Source organism: Gopherus flavomarginatus, chromosome 20 (assembly GCF_025201925.1).
Source record: "Gopherus flavomarginatus isolate rGopFla2 chromosome 20, rGopFla2.mat.asm, whole genome shotgun sequence".
NCBI lineage: Eukaryota > Metazoa > Chordata > Testudines > Testudinidae > Gopherus > Gopherus flavomarginatus.
Genome location: NC_066636.1, coordinates 5,528,601 through 5,546,457, shown reverse-complemented (window position 1 = coordinate 5,546,457; position 17,857 = coordinate 5,528,601). Strand labels below are relative to the sequence as shown.

Genomic DNA, 17,857 nt, shown 5'->3' with positions numbered 1-17,857 from the left:
ATAGAAAACCCAGAGCGATTCTGCTTTCTTCAGCGGGACGCCTGTGGATTGGCACTGGTGCCAATAAGGTCAGGATCAGATCCTGGGTATTTGACCCCTCCTGCCTACATGCTCCTAATGAGTGACCCAGGAGACAAGTGCCCCTTGGATTGGCACGTCGGTGGGGCTGCCCCTTTGCAGGGTTCAGCCCCTCGGGATCATCTTGAGCAGGACTTACCATGACGAGCCCCTTCCTGTTCTGCAGCAGGGTGAGCGTGAGCCCGTAGACCTCCACAGACACCAGCTTGGTGACAGACACCTTGCCGTTGCCCCAGGGCTTGTTCTCCACCTTCACGGAGAAGGACGTCAGGTTCCCGGCATCAGCGCAGGTCTTGGCCAGGATGTAGGTGCAGGTGCCTTGGAAATCGAAGGCGACTCCATCGAAGGAGAGGTAGTGGGGGTCCCCGGCAGCAGAACACGTTGCCGATACGACAGGGTGGCATTTCCGGACGCCATCCACCACTTTGCACTGCTCATTCGCTGCACACGAGGTCTCCCAACACTGCACCCCCCCATTGTCTTTGCACTGGCACTTCTCCCGGCAGGAAGCCTTGGTGTAGAACACCTCTCCCTTCCTGTAGTACCTGCCCTGGTGCACACAGCCGCACTGCGCAACGGGGACGCACCGGTCTCCGCTCAGGAGGAACCCGGCATTGCAGAAACACCCTTCAGAACAGGGGGCGTTGCAGCCGTCCGGCGCCGAGAGGCTGTGGCAGGTGGCAGGGCAGCCATTCCCACAGAGCTCGTAGTGGGAGTTACTGGGGCAGGTGGTGCCTGCAGGAGAAGATAAGAGGGAACATACAGATGGGGGTGAGAGAAAGCTTCTTAAATTAAGGTACAACCAGAAGAAAAGGTGCAGGTATCACTTACAAGATAGTGTTGTTCGGGGGAATTGGGAGCCTAAACTCCTGCTTCTAGTCATGGTTCAGGGTGGGAAGTGGGGTCTACTAGGTTAGAGTGGGGAGGGCTGGGAGCCAGGACTGCTGGGCTCTATCATGGGCTTTGGGGAGGGAAAGTGGCATCTAGTGGTTAAAAGCAGGGGAGACTGGAACTCAGGACTGATGAGCTCCAGTCCTTTCTGTGAGCAGCCAAAGGGATCTAGCCAATCAGAGCTGGAGGTCTTGCAATCAGGTTTCCTCAGTGCATTGCCAGCTCTGGGAAGGGATTAGGATCTAGCAGCTTAGCCACAGAAGGGCTGGGAGCCAGGACTCTGGGGTTTTCTTTCTGACTCTTGGAGGGACGTTTGGTCTAGTGGTTACAGCTGCAGACAAGGGGTCGCGTTTCAAATTGAGTCCCAAATTCTGGAGTGGGCTGCTGTGTATTGTTTAGTGATGGAGGACTGGGAGTCAGGATAGCTGGGTTCTGCCATTGGCTTCCCCTGTGACTCTGAGAAACCTGCTTTAGTTCTTTCTGTGTCCGTTTTCCTGACCCTGATGGGAAGGACGACTAGTGTTTGCAAAGTATTTCCAACCCCTGGGAGGCAGGTGCCAGCAAGGGGACGGAATTACATTGCTACAGCATGAAGTTGAAGCAAAGCTCAGTAGGTGATCTTCATGGTTGGCTACACTGCTGCAAGATGATAGGTGTATAAGGCCAGAGACACACAGCAGAGCCGTTCTGAGCCCCCTGCAGAGGGTGCAGCAAAGGCAGACTAGCCAGTCCTTAAAGTAGATTCTAGAGGTGACACTTACTGCAGAATGAGGTTGACCTCCACTGCCTTATCTGGATGCCCTTGGCCTGGCAGGCCGTCACGTAGGCGCTGATCGCGCTGCAGAGAGCATCCCGGTGACCCTTGTACTGGCAGGTATCAAAGACGCAGTCGTCGAAGAAGGGAGCTGGGTCGATGACCTCATGGCACTCTCGGAATGGCCCGTTCCCTCTAGTGATGACCCCACAGTACCGCTCTCCCTTATAGGGTTGTCTCTGAGCCTCACTGCAGACTGGGCAGTCCTTGGTGCAACTGGGCAAGCATCCAGGGACCTCCCCCACCTTCCAGCTCTCAGCGAACTGGACGGCGTTCGCCGCACGGCTCCCATTCCTCATGGTCAGGTCGTCACTGGCAGTTTGGTTGTTGTCACCACACAGTCCGCAGAGGGCGTTGGCGTAGGTGCTGGGCACAGTGACCCGGACCAGGCTGCTCCCGTCGAAGGTCACCGTCAGAGCGAAGGCGGTCTTGATGCGGACTTGGGCTCCACTGACATAAGCCTGTAGCTTGTCCTCATGATAGAAAGGCAGGACCACAAATACACCGTCCACCTGGAACAGACACGGCAGGGCCCAGGGTTAATTTTGAATGAATACTGCAGGCAGAAGGTGTGGACCCAGGACTCCTGGATTCTGTCCCTGGCTCGGAGAGAGGAGCGGAAGGGAGGGAAAGGGAAAGAAGGGGGTGGGACCTAACATCTTAGAGCAGGGGAGGCTGGGAGCCAGGACTCCTGGGTTCTAGCCTCAGTTCTGTGAGAGGAGTGGGGTCTGGAGGCTTAGAGTAGTGGGGGATGGGAATCAGGATTTCTGGGTCCTATCCTCAACTCTGGGACAGCAGTGGTTGGAGCACGGGGGCTGGGAGCCAAGACTCCTGAGGTCTATCCCCAGCTCTAATTGGGGAGTGGGGCCTAGCAATGAGAGTAACTTTGCAAGACATGTTCACAAAGATTATGTACATCTGGTTGGGATGGTCTGAATTGCCAGTTACACTAAGGCCTGTCTGCACTAGTAAATTAAGTCAGTATCACTATCGCTCCGGGCTGTGGAAACTCCACCCCTCTGACCGATGCAGTTAAACTGACCTAACTCCTGGTGTAGACATTGCTAGCTCAACGAGAGAATTCTCCTGTCAACCTAGCTACTGCCTCTTGTGGGGGTGGCTTGCCTACATCAATGGGAGAACTCCTGCCACTGGCATTGGGAGCATCTTCACTGAAGCACTACAGTGCTGCAGCTACCACAGTTCTGTTGTGCCGTATTAGTGGTTGATTTGTGAGCAGCCCTAAGACTCTCTCACATCCCTTGGGCAGTGTAAATACAATTGACTCCAACTCTCTGCTGTCAGATACCTGGAAAAAGCCTTTGTGCAACAGAAGTCAGGGTCAAGTACTTTGGTGGAGGAAGCTTTTAGGGCTGTTGATTCCTTTGGAGTCAATGGGCCAGATTCCCAGCTGGTGTGAATTATTCGATTCCCTGGGGAGGGACTCGGACCCGATCCCCAGCTAAACGAGTGAGGCTACTGAATGCACAGCAGTTACACTGGCATAACGGCACTTATCGGGAGGAGAAAATCCTGCTGTCCATATTCACAAAGGGGCACTTAGTTACTCCCCCTACACCCACCGCCAGCTCAGTGTACAATGGACGCAGGTCTCATTTCTGCAAGGGGGAGAGAAATCAGGGGCAATGTGTAAACAGGAAGAGTTCCTGCTCACAGCTCCCTGAGTAGTCCTGTGGCTCTCCGTCCCTACCTTGATCTTGCGGGGATATTGCTGGCTGACAGTGATGTTTCTGCCGTACACCTCCAAGGTCACCGCTTTGGTGTAGGACACGGCCTTGCTGCCACGGTTGTTATTCTCCACCTTGACGTTGAACGGGGTGAGCGTGGGGTCCTCGGAGCAGACCCCAGCCAACTGGTAGATGCAGGTGCCCATGAAATCGTACTTTTTCCCATCAAAGGTGGTGTAGTGAGGGTCCCCGGACGCCGTGCAGGTGGAGTAGCTAATTGGGTAGCAGTCACGGACCCCGTTGATCACGGCACATCTCTCGCTAGCCTTGCAGCTGGTCTCCTGGCAAACCACCAGGTTGAGGCTGGGGTCACACCTGCACCGAGAGTGGCAGTTCTCATCGGCCCAGAACTCCTCACTGGGTTTGTAGTAGCGGCCATTGTAGTCACAGCCACAGCTCCCCACGGAGACACACTGGCCGGCACTCAGGACGTAACCGTTGTCACACTGGCAGGTCTCCACGCAGGGCTCCTGGCAGGAGGAGTTGGCAATTTGGTCGGAGCAGCTGGCTGGGCAGGCGTTCCCACAGGCCTCGTAGTGGCTGTTCTCAGGGCAGATTGGGACTGGGAGGGAGTCAAAGAGGGGGGGATTTAACAACACAGGAAATGAACTACAAACACCTGCTTAGATGCAGCAAGAGACAGAGACAAACTCTAATGTGCAATCAGCGTCCTCTATATCACAGGCCCGATGTACAAGCAGCCACACTAAGGCCACTTCTGGAGCACAGCACGGGGAACAACCCAGTTAGGGAAGGGTGTTTGCTAGCTGGGAGAGCAGGGAAATGCTCTCTTCTTATAGAAAATCAAAGAAGATCTGCAAAGTGTATGCAGAGCAGACTAGCCCTCACTTGTCAAGGCCTCCTCTGGAAGCCCCACCCACGCCAGATGGCCTAGGTCTCAGCACAGGCACCCTGGAAGTGGAAAGGCTAAGGAGATCCTACTGGCGTGTGCACCTATATTTCCAGGTAGTATTTCAGATGGGTCTCATCTTTCCATCGCTTTCTGATTCATCCCTCTCTTCCATCCAGTCCACCCACCAAAGCCATCCCTCTCTTCCGATCATCAGTTACATCCCTCTTACACAATGTTGACCACCCCTTATTTGAAGTGAGGAAGTGAGATTTTCTTTACTTTAGATTGTAATTAAATTTTCATTGCCTCCATCTAATTGATGTGTATATCCAGGAGTATCTATAGCTGTCTAATCTATAACCTAATCCATTTAATTATCCACCCATCTCAGCATCTAATCTACCAGTCTTTACCTCTAATTGACTTTATCTCCCCATGCACCTAATCCATCTACCCATCCATTAAAGCTCTTTCTCTCTCTATCCATTTTATTCACTTATCCTCAATTGAATCTATTTAATTTCCCAATGCATCTAATCCATCCTCTTAACAATATATTGAGTCTCTCTCTTTTTCTAATCTAATCTAGGAAAGCCATGTGTCCATCCACTCTCAATCTAGCTAGTCTATTATAGGGATTCCCCAGGCCCATATCTCCATGGCGTCTGGTTGCCAAGGTGCAGTACAGAGGCCTGATGTCCGTCCTGATGCTCAGCCCACTGGCCATCTCCCCAAGCAGCTGAGTAAGTCTCGTCTAACTGCTGCTTTTGTCAATAAAGAAACCAAAGCACAGAGCTCACCACAGCCGGATGGCGTCCTCCAGTCATAGACAGTGATGCCCTGTTTCTTGCAGATGGCTGCGTAGGCCTCCAGCGCCTGGCACAGGATGTTCTTGGCTCCTCCGTTCAGACACACATCATAGATGCAGCTGTCAAAAATGTCCTCAGGGTTCACTTTGGAGTGACACTCTCTGAAGGGCCCTCCTGGTGCTTTGCTGATCAAACCACAGTATTCGTCGCCCCTATAGATCATCTGCTTGCTCTCATCACACGTTGGGCAATTCCCTTTGCAAACATCCCAACAGAAGGGGTCCTGGTCTTTGACTTTCCAGCTCCTGGCCCATTCCACAATGGAGGAGACTCTGGTACCGTTGGGTGATGTCATGTCATCTCCACGGTTTTGGTTGAAGTTCCCACATAGGCCGCCCATGGCCCCATAATAGCTGCTGGGGAGGGTGATGATCAGGTGCCAATTCCAGTCATACGACACCTGCAGACCAAAGTCTGTCTGCAGGATAGCATTGAGACCGCTCTGGTAGAGCTTGATTTTACCGTCTTCAAGGGTCACTGGCAAGCTGGTGGTCACGTCATTGATCTAGAGATAGGAGGAAAACACCAATGGTTATTTCTCTTTTCATCTCACCTATTACAAGAGTTCTGCTCCTCTGGGACAATAAAGATTAGAAAGCCCAGAATTAAGCACTTGAGTCCTCAGGGATAAAATGTTCTTTGTCCAGGAATCTGGCTGTGGAATGAATTCCCAGTGCAGATTAGATCAATCCAGAGTCTCACCAACCTTAGGAAATGCTGGAAGACCCTCCCCTTTAATAAAGCTTCTGCACCATAACGACAATGATACTCACAGCTTGAAACTCGCCTAATTCACCACAAAATCCTACATCAAGCAGCGATTTCTCTACCCCCAAAAGAGAAGAAAAGACAGAAGCGCCATGGATTTGAGCAGGGACTTTACTCTTGCCAAAATATGTTATGTAGAGGATGGTTGGATACTATGGTGATGGGCGGCAGTACAAAACCAAAGAGAGAGAGACAGATTAGATAGATAGATAGATATCTATGGGGATGGGTGGATGGATAGATGGAGAAAATGCAGATGTGTCTGGTGATAGATTGAGAAACGGATTGATGTGTATGGGGTGGATGGAGAGAAAGAGACATGTGTGTGGGGACAAACACAGGGAGGGATAGATGTGTATCCTGACAGATGGATAGGCAGATTGGTCTTGGGATTGATGCATATGTATGGGGAAGGATAGATAGATAGATAGATAGATAGATAGATAGATAGATAGATAGATAGATAGATAGATAGATGTATATGGGCATGGGAGTAGAGATAGGGAGATATTTTTATTCTAAATGTAACCTTTCTGATCATTTTTGCACTTTTTACTCACTCTGATTTTCCCAACTTCCCTCTTGTGGATGGAGATGTTGTACCCGTAGACGGAGATGTTGGTTAGGCGCACGTAGGAGACAGCCTGATTGCCACCCCTGTTGTCGTTCTTCTCATCGATGGTGAAGGGCACCAGGGTGGGGTCGGTCCCGCAATACTTGGCCAAGGTGTAGGTGCAGGTGCCCTGGAAGTTGAAGCTCAGCCCGTCGAAAGTGTGATAGTGCGGGTCCCCCCAGCCCCAGCAGGTTCCAATGAAGTTGGGAACACACATTGCACGGCCGTTCTCGATCTTGCACGTCTCCTTGGCCCGACATGTCAGGTCTTTGCAGGGATCTGAAAGGAGACAAATCCCAGAAGTCCATGAGTGAGGGCTAGGGGGCAGGGGAGCTCAGTTCAGCACAGGCCCAGTTACCCACCAGAACCCGCTGACCCACCAAAGCCATTCGGAAGATGGGCCATCCAGAGAGGAGTCAATGAGAGACAATTTCCTACAGGCCAGAGACCAAGTCCACATATCTCGGCTCACTGGATGATGAAGAAGAAATTTCTTCGGCTTCCGTAGAAGCTCTGCCCGAGTGAGATTAAGTAAATAGCTAGTGTAAGGACCTCAACATTTGACCAAAGTGGCAGGCCTGGAGGATACTTTTCTTTACCTCTTGACGGTGACGCGCCTTGTCCAAAGCCCAGGAGAGAATCAATGACTTGATTTGACATATCCTGCCTCCCAGCCCATCAGCTCCAACCCAGAGAACCTACTATGTAACCTGGGAGGGGCAGGGGTAGAGCAGTGAATAGAACCCAGGTGTTCTGGATCACAGACCCCTGCTCTAACCACTAGACTCCACTCTCTTCCTAGATCTAAGGACGGAAACTCTACTCTGTGCCTGCTCCTCAACTGTTCTGACTCCATTGAGTCTGCTCTAATTACTCTCTGTCTCTGCATTCACTTCTCCTCTTGTTTAACCCTTGCACTCTCTTTCACCTATGTTGATGCATTGCATGACTCCATCTCTGATCTGACAGGTTTCATCACTGGCACAGCTGTGAGCTTCACAGGTCACCCCTTGGGCAGGAATGCAGGTGCAGTTTTGCTGGCACTTGTTGGTCAGAACCATCTCATTAGGCTGTTTGACAAAAGAGAAAATAACACAATGTAGCCTGGGGAAATGTAGTTTTTCAGTGCAGAGATGTTCAGTTACGTGGAGGCCATATCTGGAACTAGAATGGAGCGTCTTATCTCCCAGCCCGCGCCTGCTCTACTCCACTAGGCACCACTGCCTTCCCAGAGCTGGGGAAAGACCAGAGGAGTCGTGACTCCCAGCTCCCTGCTCTAACCACTAGACTCCACTGCCCTTCCAGACACACGGGTCATGGAACCAGCCTTGCGCCTTTAGTGCCTTTCGCCTTTCTACAGAGATTCATCTATTGCCATTGGCAAGTGAGAACAGTCTGATCCAACATGGCCGATGAGAGCAGGGTGTGGTGGAAGCGAACGAATAGGAGTTAATACCCCAGCAGGGGGTGGTACCTTATAATATAGCCCCTTGTTGAAGCACCCACAGCTCTGCAGAGGCACGCAGCCCCGGCCGTCGAAGAGGAAGCCATCGTCGCACTGGCAGCCTTCGGCGCAGGTGTCTGGGCACTTCCTGGTGTCAGTGATCCTGGCACAGGTGGTGGTGCAGAGGTCCGCGCACAGCTCGTAGTGACCATTGGCTGGGCAGCGCAGAGCTAAAGCAGAGAGAGAAGTAATTGATGGCTGGAGGGATCTCACCCCACAGCTTAGAGGGACAGACATGAAGGAGAGGAGAATCTAACTGGGACGAGAGGAGCAGGTCACCTTTATAACGGAACAAGAAGTTGTTGGTTCCCACCCAAAGGAGTCTCTGAAGAAGCCCAGAGGCCTGGTATGAGATACCTAGAATTGCTGTCCCCACCCCCCCAAGGGAGGCGGAACGACTGGGACAGGCCCTTGTGCTACACTAGCATCATGGCACTTACGGCAGAAGGAGGCGCTCCTCCAGGGCTGGATGGTGACCTTGCCCTCTTGGCAGGCTGTCACATAGCTGTAGATGCTCTGGCACAGGACCTGAGAGTCTCCGTTGCCCAAGCACAGATCATACAGGCAGTTGTTGAAATACACAGTGGGGCTGACCGTGCTGTGGCAGGCGGCGAAGGGGCCATCTGGGGCCGTGAGCAGACCACAGTAGATGCGCTGTTTGAAGAAGTCCCTCTTTGTCTCCTTGCAGACTGGGCAGCTGTTTCCGGCGCAACCGTCCTCACAGGCCGCTCCCGGGATTGGGACTTTCCAGGCGGAACCGAACGCTGCCACGTTAAGGGCTGCCCTGCCATCGGGGAGCAGGAATTCGTCGTCCCGACGCCTGTTGTAGTTCCCGCACAGGCCGCATGTCTGGCCCTGGTAGTTCCCTGGGACGGTGACTCTGGCATGGTAAAGCAGGTCGTAGCTGACGGTGAGGCCAAAGTCCGTTTGCACCAGCACGTTCCCGCCGTGCTGATATGCTTGGAGCTGCCCATCGGCCACGACCACAGGGAGGTTGTGAGACACCCCGTCCACCTGGAAGAGACAGACCATTGCCTGTGAGCCGCGGGATTGGATGCTTTAGGGGTGGCCCATGGGCACAAGACAGGGTTTCAGTGACACCTGGGCAAATCTGTAGTGACTCCACTGAACTCAATTAAGTTATGGCCATTTCTGCTCTCACTGAGCCCAAGGCAAATCCAGGGTCACCTCGTTCAGTGCAATGGCATCAGGGCCCTATTCTGATCTCTGTTCCCTGGGCTTACTCTGCAATCACCCTCTGAGCACAATGAGCTGAGGGCTGGATTCCGATCTCACTTGTCCCATAGAAAACCCAGAGCAATTCTGCTTTCTTCTGCGGGACGCCTGTGGATTGGCACTGGTGCCAATAAGGTCAGGATCAGATCCTGGGTATTTGACCCCTCCTGCCTACATGCTCCTTATGAGTGACCCAGGAGGCAAGTGCCCCTTGGATTGGCACATCGGTGGGGCTGCCCCGTTGCAGGGTTCAGCCCCATGGGAACATGTTGAGTAGGACTTACCATGACGAGCCCCTTCCTGTTTTGCAGCAGGGTGAGCGTGAGCCCGTAGACCTCCACAGACACCAGCTTGGTGACAGACACCTTGCCGTTGCCCCAGGGCTTGTTTTCCACCTTCACGGCAAATGATGTCAGGTTCCCGGTGTTGGTGCAGCTCTTGGCCAGGATGTAGGTGCAGGTGCCTTGGAAATCGAAGGCGACCCCATCGAAGGAGAGGTAGTGGGGGTCCCCGGCAGCAGAACATGTTGCGGATCCGACAGGCTGACATTTCCGGATGCCATTCACCAGCTTGCACTCCTCATTAGGGCGGCAGGACAACCCCTTACACAACACGTCTCCACTGGCCTGGCACACACATTGCTCCTGACACGTTGGGTAGAAAGTCTCCCCAGCCTTATAATAAAATCCCAGGTAGACACATCCACATTGGGATATAGGGACGCACTCATCACCGCTGAGCACAAAGCCCTCATCACACACGCAGCCTTCCCAGCGCTGGGCCGAGCACTGAACTGGTGCGTAGAGGCTGCTGCAGGTCAACTGGCAGCCCCGGGCACAGACCTCGTAGTGGCTGTTTTGGGCACAGGAGGGACCTGCCATTTAAACAACAAGACGTTAGCATCCCATAAAAGAAAACTAGATGGATTCTGAACTATGTAACAATGTAAGGGCTGGAGAAGGGAGCCTGATGACAGCCCTGGAGAATGGAGTCTCTTAGGTGCAGTATAGAAAGCCGCCAGGAAAACTTCCGTCATATTGTGCCTTGCCAGTACGTCATTGTTGGACCCCTTTTCAGAGAGTTCAGTCTCCATGGTCTGTTCACCTCTTGACCCCTTCTGACATTGGCAACTCAGGAGTATTTAGTTCCAGTTATTACCATGAGCTCTGTGACAGGCTCATTTGTCCAGTAAGGACCTGCATGAGATTCACATGCTCATGAAATACAGGCCCTATATCCCATTCCCTGGACAACCCACACTGAGTCAACTTCTCCCCCCCCCAGGCAGTGGGAATTTGCATCCTTCAAGTGACAGGCCCTGAATTCCAATTCCCTGCCCCTGAGCCAGTCAGTTCCCATCTTGGTGTCAGATTAGAGCTTGTGCCCCCTAGGGGAAAATCCCCATATCCTCTCACATGCCCACCCTGAGCTGGCCAGTCCTCCAACTCTAGGGCTGGATCAGAGCCCGCACCCCCTAGGGCAGAAACATCTTATATCCCCTTCCCTGAACACCAACCAACTTGTCTTTCCCTTGAGCAAACACCCTCTTTTCTTTCCCTCGTGCATTAACTTTCATCCCAGAAGCTGGTCCCAAGCTGCTTCCACTTACTGCAGAAGGAGTTGGTCCTCCAGGCATAGATAGTCACCCCAGCAGCATGGCAGGCTGTGGCATAGCTGGTGATAAGCTGGCATATCACAGCTTGTTGGCCTTTGAAGAAGCAATAGTCGTACACGCAGTCTTGGAAGTAGCCCTCGGGGTCGACTTTGCTGTGACACTCTCGGAAGGGGCCGCTCTTGTCTAGGAGGATCCCACACTCCCCATTCATTCCTCTTTGGCGTCTCTCAACAGCCTCTAGATCTGAGCACTCGTCCTTGGTAATCTCCACGCAGCCGGGGATATCTTTCACCTTCCAGCTCTGCCCAAAGACTGTTGGGTTTGGGGCCAATGTGCCGCCCCTCGTGGTCAACTCATCACTCTTGTCCCCATTGAAGTTCCCACAGAGACCGCACACGGCCCCAGCATAGGTGCTTGGAGCAGTGACAGTGATCCGGCCCTGCCAGTCAAAGGCGACGGTGAGACCGAAGTCAGTCTGGACCACTGCTGCCTGCCCCCTCCGGTATATAGAGATCTTGCTGTTGTTGGTGCTATATGGTAGGTTGATCAGCACGCTGTTCACCTGGGATCAATGCCAAGGGATCAGTGAGAATGGTCTGACACTGAGCAAGCAACTCTGAACCTGCAGAACCCTGTCCCTAAATAACTTTACAGGTAGAGCTGGTTGAAATCAAAACCCAAATGGTGAATTTTGATTTCATTTTCATTCTCTTCATTTTTTATTTTCCTTTTTAAAAAACATTTTTAAACTATTTTTCAGTTTCCCATTTGCAGGTTAAGTAGTTTTTGAAAATGAATTTTTATTGATTCCAAAACCAAACATTTTCAATTTGGGAACGTTTTTGAGTCATAAAAAAATCCTACCCATTTTTTTGTTCATGGTGACTCATTAAAATTGCCGATACAAACCTCCCAAATGAACCCAATGCACAATGACTGATGACTGGAGACAGACTGCAGAGAGAGGGGTACAAAGACAAAATGCCAAAGAAAGAAAGAAAATTATAGCAACTAAACACAAAAGGAAAAAAATACATAAGAAGAGTGACAAATGAACACAAAAAAGGAAGAAAGCTAATGAATCTGAGGAGAAATAACTTGCATTTAGAGCTAGTTGGGATTCTCCATCAGAATGATTTCTGCAGCAGAAAATGCAGTTTTTCTGAACATTTGAAATTTACTACCAGAGAAATTTGATTTTGCTGGAAATTTTCTATTTTCCTGACAGGAAAATTAAAATGAAATATTCACTTTGGGTCAATTCAACCTGAACTGGAATATTTCATTTTTTAACTGCACCACAATGTTTCATTTTCAGTCAGTTAAAAAGAAATAAAGCCTCTTTTCCCTATGGCACATTGCTTTATGGGAGTTGTAGTTCCAGTCCCCATTGTCACCAACGGGCTGGGCAGCTCCCTGTAAAAAATTTCTAAAACTTGGAGCATCATGGGTATCACATGACTCTGGTTGTATTATGGGAGATATAGTTCCCCAGGAGAAAATGGTGTCAGGAACTACAGCTCCCATCAGGCAATAGGGAAATGTGATTTAATCTTGCAATGTGGGTAAAGAAGCTGGATCGGAACATTCCTGGTTGAGTTGCTTGAAATATTTCATTCACTTGAACATATTAAAATGTAATATTTTGACATTTCAACTTTTTACCCCATTTTGGGATGAAAACAAAATTTGGAAAGATCTAAACTTCCTGTGAGGTTCACAGTCCACATTTCACTCAGCTCCACTTGCCATGTGGACATACACGGAGAAGCCTTATTTGTATAGCAACAATGTGGAAAGTAAGATTCGGCTGATTATCTACATAAAATTACATCTGAGTTGGAGGAACTGAGAAAGAGGCACAAGCAAATGTGGATGCAATTCCAGGCAGTTCCAAAGTAGAGGTTGCTGAATAATGGGTTTTTCGGATCGCTGGCATGTCTGTGTGTACACACATATATATTGAGTGAAACTAGACTTGTCATCTGACCCAAAACAAAATGTTTTGGTTGAATTTTTAGCATTTTTTGTGTTTTGGATAGTTTTGAAAATAAAGCAAATTTTCAATTAAAAGTCATTTCAAACTGATTTTTTTTAAATGTCAAAATAGAACATTTGATTCTTTTGGATTTTTTTTAAGGGTTTCATTCAAATTGAAACAATGTGATGAAACGAACACAAATTTTCCACATATTTTGGTGTCGCTGAACCTGCATTATTTTTTAACCAAAAAAGGTTTTGTGTGAAAACTGTCAGCCAGCTAAAGTCCAGTTTTGCATCAGAATTTTCAGCATATTAAGAGAACTGCCTAAGTGTGCTGAAAAGGTGGTTCAATTAAACATCTAGGCACAGAGTCCTGGAGAAAGGAAAGGAAAAAGAAAAGAAAAGGTAAAATGAGCGAGCTCAGGAGAGAGGAAAAGAATGATGATTGACCACAGGAAAGAAAGAAAGGTTCGGTGGCTAAACATGGCAAAGGAAGACAGATCTGTTGACTGACCAGGAAAGGGCAGAAAGGTTTGATAAACTCACCATGACTCTGCCGGGGTTTTCCCTGCTGATCACAACGTCAACCTCATAGACTTTGACCTGCACAACTTTGGTGAAGGACACGACTTGGCTGCCCCGATGGTCGTTCTGAACTAGGACCTGGAAATCCACCAGGTCCTGGCTTTTGATGCACAGCCCGGCGAACTGATACAGGCAGGTTCCCTGGAAGTCAAACTTCTTCCCATCAAAGCTGATGTAGTGAGGATCCCCCGAAGCTGAGCAGGTTCCGTAGCTGCTGGGATAGCAGTTCTGGATGCCATTCTCTACCCGGCACTGCTCCCCAGTCCTGCACCCTGAGGCCTGGCAGCTCACTTGCCTGGTTTGGGGGTCACAGAGGCACCGTCTGGTGCAGGTTCTGTCCCCCCAGAATTGCTCTCCAAGAGCATATAGATGCCCGTTGAACTTGCACCCACAGCTGGCTTTGGGGATGCATTTTCCAGCATCCAGCACGAAGCCCTCATTGCACTGGCAGGTCTCCACGCAGGGTAAGGAGCAGTTGTTAGGGGCCACTTGGTCATTGCAGGTGGCAGGACACGCGGGGCCACAGAGCTGGTACCGGCTATTCTCCGGGCAGGGCAGAGCTGTCAGAAGAACAGGACACTGGAAATATTGCTCCTCTGTAGCATTAAACAGTTTGGCACAGGTCTAAGGAAGCCCAGCTGGAAATTCTGCATAATAGCAGCCCCTAATGATACTCCTGAACCTACAGTGAGCTGTGACCCATAAAACTAGAGATATTGCAGCCCCCATCACCTTCAGTCCATGGCTTTGTCAGTCTAGCTTTAAATGACTGAAGCAATGAGGCTCCCACCCGTCCTAAGTCAGTAGGCTGATAGACCTCACCATTAGGACATTTTTTCCGTGCTCCATCTTGTCCCATTACTGATAGATATACCCACTGGTACTACCATGAACTGGGACTAACATAAACATTTTCCTTACCCACTTCCTCACCTCAGATCAACTTAGAGGGTTGTCTCGTCCACCACTTATGCCTAGTCCACATGAGAAAGGGTATGATGGAATAGTAATACCGCAAACTCCCCTAGTGGGGATACAACTTATACCAGCAAAAGAGTCCTTATGCTGACAGAGCTCACACCATTTCCCCAGGTGAATTAAACTATGATGGGAAAAGGACTTTGCTGGGTCCTGTGTTCAGCTTTGGTCACCCATGTTGAAGAAAGATCAAATCAGAGTGGGGTAGATGCAGAGAAGGGCTAGTAGGATGCTATAGGGAATGGAGGGCTATTTTAAGAGAGTAGACTAAAAGAGCTTCACTTATTTAACCTAGCAAAGAAGGGGATGTGATTTCTCTCCATAAATACATTGAGAGGAATATCAAGGAGGGAAAAGAGATGTTTAAACGAAAGGAAAACATTGGCACAAGAACAAAGGAAGCTAAACTGACCATGAGTCATGAAACAGGTTTGCAATAGGAGCAGTTGAGGAAAGAACTTCATGATTTGAGGAGAGAGCCTGATAAAATTCTGAACGGGATTGTATGACAGGATGCATACTGGAGGGACTGGATGCAGTGACCCAGGAGGTCCCTTCCAGTACTGTGTTCTTATGTTTGCCAGTATAATTGTGTCAACACTAGGGTTGTTTGCTGGTATAAAACTGTCACACAGAATCACAGCCCTAACTGCCATTCTTATGATGGCAAATGTTTCTAGCCTAGAGATGGCTTGAGTCATCAGTTAGCTAAGCTATGCACAATGTTTCCTTCTTAGTCAGTCCCCCCATCTCTTTAATTATTTGCATTGGCCATTTTTCAAATTCCCCCAACAGCCAAGGTTGAGGCGGGAACCTCTGCTGAAGTCAAAGAAGTCATGCCAAGTTCCACCAGAGATGGAACTGTCTCATTATTGTTAGTTATAGGTGCCTAACAAGTGTTAAAAGAAGACAGAGCTATTCAACAGAAGCCAACGGGGGACCACTGAGGTGTGATACAGAGAGATCAATTCTCATTATGATGTTCCAAAGGCACTTAAACATTTATCTGTGCAGTCCTACCACATCTATGATATCTCAGAGCCTCCATAATGCTTACATTCAGTTCTACAAATCTCTTTAGGCCTCTTGAGGACCTGTTCCCATTCACATTTCACCGTTAACTTCAAACTCTGATACTAAAACCTGCTGCCTTTAGTATAAGCCAGCATTTGCCTGGGATGATTAGGGGTGAACTAGATGACCTCCTGAGGTTTCTTCTAACCCTAATCTTCTATGATTCTATGATCTCTTTGTCACCCTGAGTATACTCACAGCACCCTGTGGGTGTCCTCCAGTCGGAGATGGCCACCCCGTCTCTCCGGCAGGCATCAGCGTAGCTTGCCAGTGCCTGGCACAGCATCTCCTTGAGGCCGTTGTTCATGCACAGATCGTACACACAGTTGTCCAGGTAGATTTTGGGGTCAATCATGGAGTGGCATCGGCTGAAGAGGCCACCCGCCTCTTTGGTGATCCAACCACAGAAGGGCTCAGCTTTGTACCTGCCAACCAGCTCTGGGGAGCAGCTCTTACACTCCCCGTGGCAGTCGTCCCAGCAGAACCTGTCCCCGTCCTCCACCTTCCAGCTCCTCCCGAACTCCACGGGGCTAGCAGCCAGCGTCCCGGCTGGGGTGGCAAAGTCATCTCTGGCATCCCCATTGTAGTTGCCACATAGGCCGCACACACTCTCCCAGAAGCTGCTGGAGATCTTCACCACCAGGGAGCTGCCCCAGTTGTAGGAGACCCTCAGGGAGAAGTCAGTATCAATGACCACAGAGCCCCCACTCTGATACACCCTCAGCTTCCCCTCGAGCACAGAGATGGGGAGGCGGGAGCGCTGGTCATTCACCTAGAAATTGAGCCACAAGAAACTGTCGTTGTTTTGGATGCATTACCCAGAGGAATCTGGCACAGTGAGGGACAGAGGCTGCTATGTGCCACTGATAAATAATAAATAATGATAAGTTGAGATTTGCAAGGTTAGCTAGGGGATTTAGCCACACAACTCCTACTAATTGCAGCGTAGTTATATACCCAAATCAGCCTTGGAAATCTCAGCCACAGATTTTTCTATACAAAGCCACCATTAGCTTGACATGCTCTGCTGAAGACAGAGGTAGAGAGTTACATGAGCAACTTGGGGTGTGGGGGGGAGGATTCCAGAGCTGGGATAGTAGAGCTATGTGTATGTGGGGACTGGACGGGGCAGCCTAGGGCTCGGATAGTTGTGGGGAGATGGTGGGTCTTGACTGATGGTCACCAGCAGATCTATAAAAGCAGCAAAGAATCCTGTGGCACCTTATAGACTAACAAACGTTTTGGAGCATGAGCTTTTGTGGGTGAATACCCACTTTGTCGGATACATGCATCCCTCTGATACTTAGCAGATCTACGTGTATGTGGGGAGCCCTGGGCTGGACTTGCAAGGGAACTGTCAGACTGAGAGGAACTGGCAGAGCTGGGTGTGAGGTGATCCCAGGTCAGGATTAAGGGGCATTGGCAGAGGTGAGGGGGAAGGGGGGAGCCCAGGGCTGGAATAGCAGGGGGCTGTGGGTTAGGATTAAGGGGCATTGGCAGAGGTGAGGTGAAAGGGGGGAGCCCAGGGCTGGAATAGCAGGGGGCTGTGGGTTAGGATTAAGGGGCATTGGCAGAGGTGAGGTGAAAGGGGGGAGCCCAGGGCTGGAATAGCAGGGGGCTGTGGGTTAGGATTAAGGGTCACTGACAGAGTTGAAGGAAGAGGAGGAACCCAGGGCTGGAATAGCAAGCGAGCTGTTGTTCAAATCTGAAGTAAAACTCTGTCGTAAAACTTTCCAGCAGCTGCCATATGTGACTTTATGTTAGTATCAGCAAATCTACCCTTAAAACATAAGCAGAAAACAAAGTATCAGAATTTATTCACATTGCGCTCTTACCCTCACAAACCCAGTCTCATATCTGACCACTGAGACAGTGACATTATAGACTTCAACCGTCACATAACCAACATAGGAAACACGCGTGTTGCCCCTGTTGTCGTTCTTGGCCTTGACACTGAATGACGGGAGAGTTGAGTCTGAGCCACAGGTCTTGGCGATGGTGTAGGTGCAGGTGCCCATGAAGTCGAAATTCCGCCCATCGAAGGTGTGATAATGTGGGTCTCCCTGAGCCCAGCAGGTGGATTCTGACTCAGCCACACACTCCGGGCGGCCATCTACAATCTGACACGTCTCTTTCTTCCTGCACTGAACAGTGCTGCAGGACAGGGTCGGGTTACCTAGAAAGATTCAACCGGCCAGTTATACAAGAACTCACTTATACCATGTGGCAGGCATTGAAACAATCTGTT

At 50.2% G+C, this 17,857-nt stretch overlaps 1 protein-coding gene across 1 annotated transcript in view; it reads right to left on the bottom strand.

Annotated features, from left to right (window-relative positions):
- LOC127038386 (IgGFc-binding protein-like) overlaps positions 1 to 17,857 on the bottom strand; it is an 85,640-nt gene that overhangs the window by 6,004 nt on the left and 61,779 nt on the right. The window contains exons 23-35 of the mRNA XM_050930965.1: positions 17,445 to 17,785; positions 15,808 to 16,381; positions 13,519 to 14,117; positions 10,984 to 11,551; positions 9,659 to 10,248; positions 8,579 to 9,152; positions 8,109 to 8,308; positions 7,563 to 7,704; positions 6,582 to 6,913; positions 5,185 to 5,758; positions 3,495 to 4,093; positions 1,731 to 2,295; positions 224 to 813 (exon numbers count right to left, since the gene is read on the bottom strand). Of these exons, the coding sequence (XP_050786922.1) occupies positions 224 to 813; positions 1,731 to 2,295; positions 3,495 to 4,093; positions 5,185 to 5,758; positions 6,582 to 6,913; positions 7,563 to 7,704; positions 8,109 to 8,308; positions 8,579 to 9,152; positions 9,659 to 10,248; positions 10,984 to 11,551; positions 13,519 to 14,117; positions 15,808 to 16,381; positions 17,445 to 17,785 (6,248 nt within the window). The remainder of the gene's footprint in view (positions 1 to 223; positions 814 to 1,730; positions 2,296 to 3,494; positions 4,094 to 5,184; positions 5,759 to 6,581; positions 6,914 to 7,562; positions 7,705 to 8,108; positions 8,309 to 8,578; positions 9,153 to 9,658; positions 10,249 to 10,983; positions 11,552 to 13,518; positions 14,118 to 15,807; positions 16,382 to 17,444; positions 17,786 to 17,857) is intronic.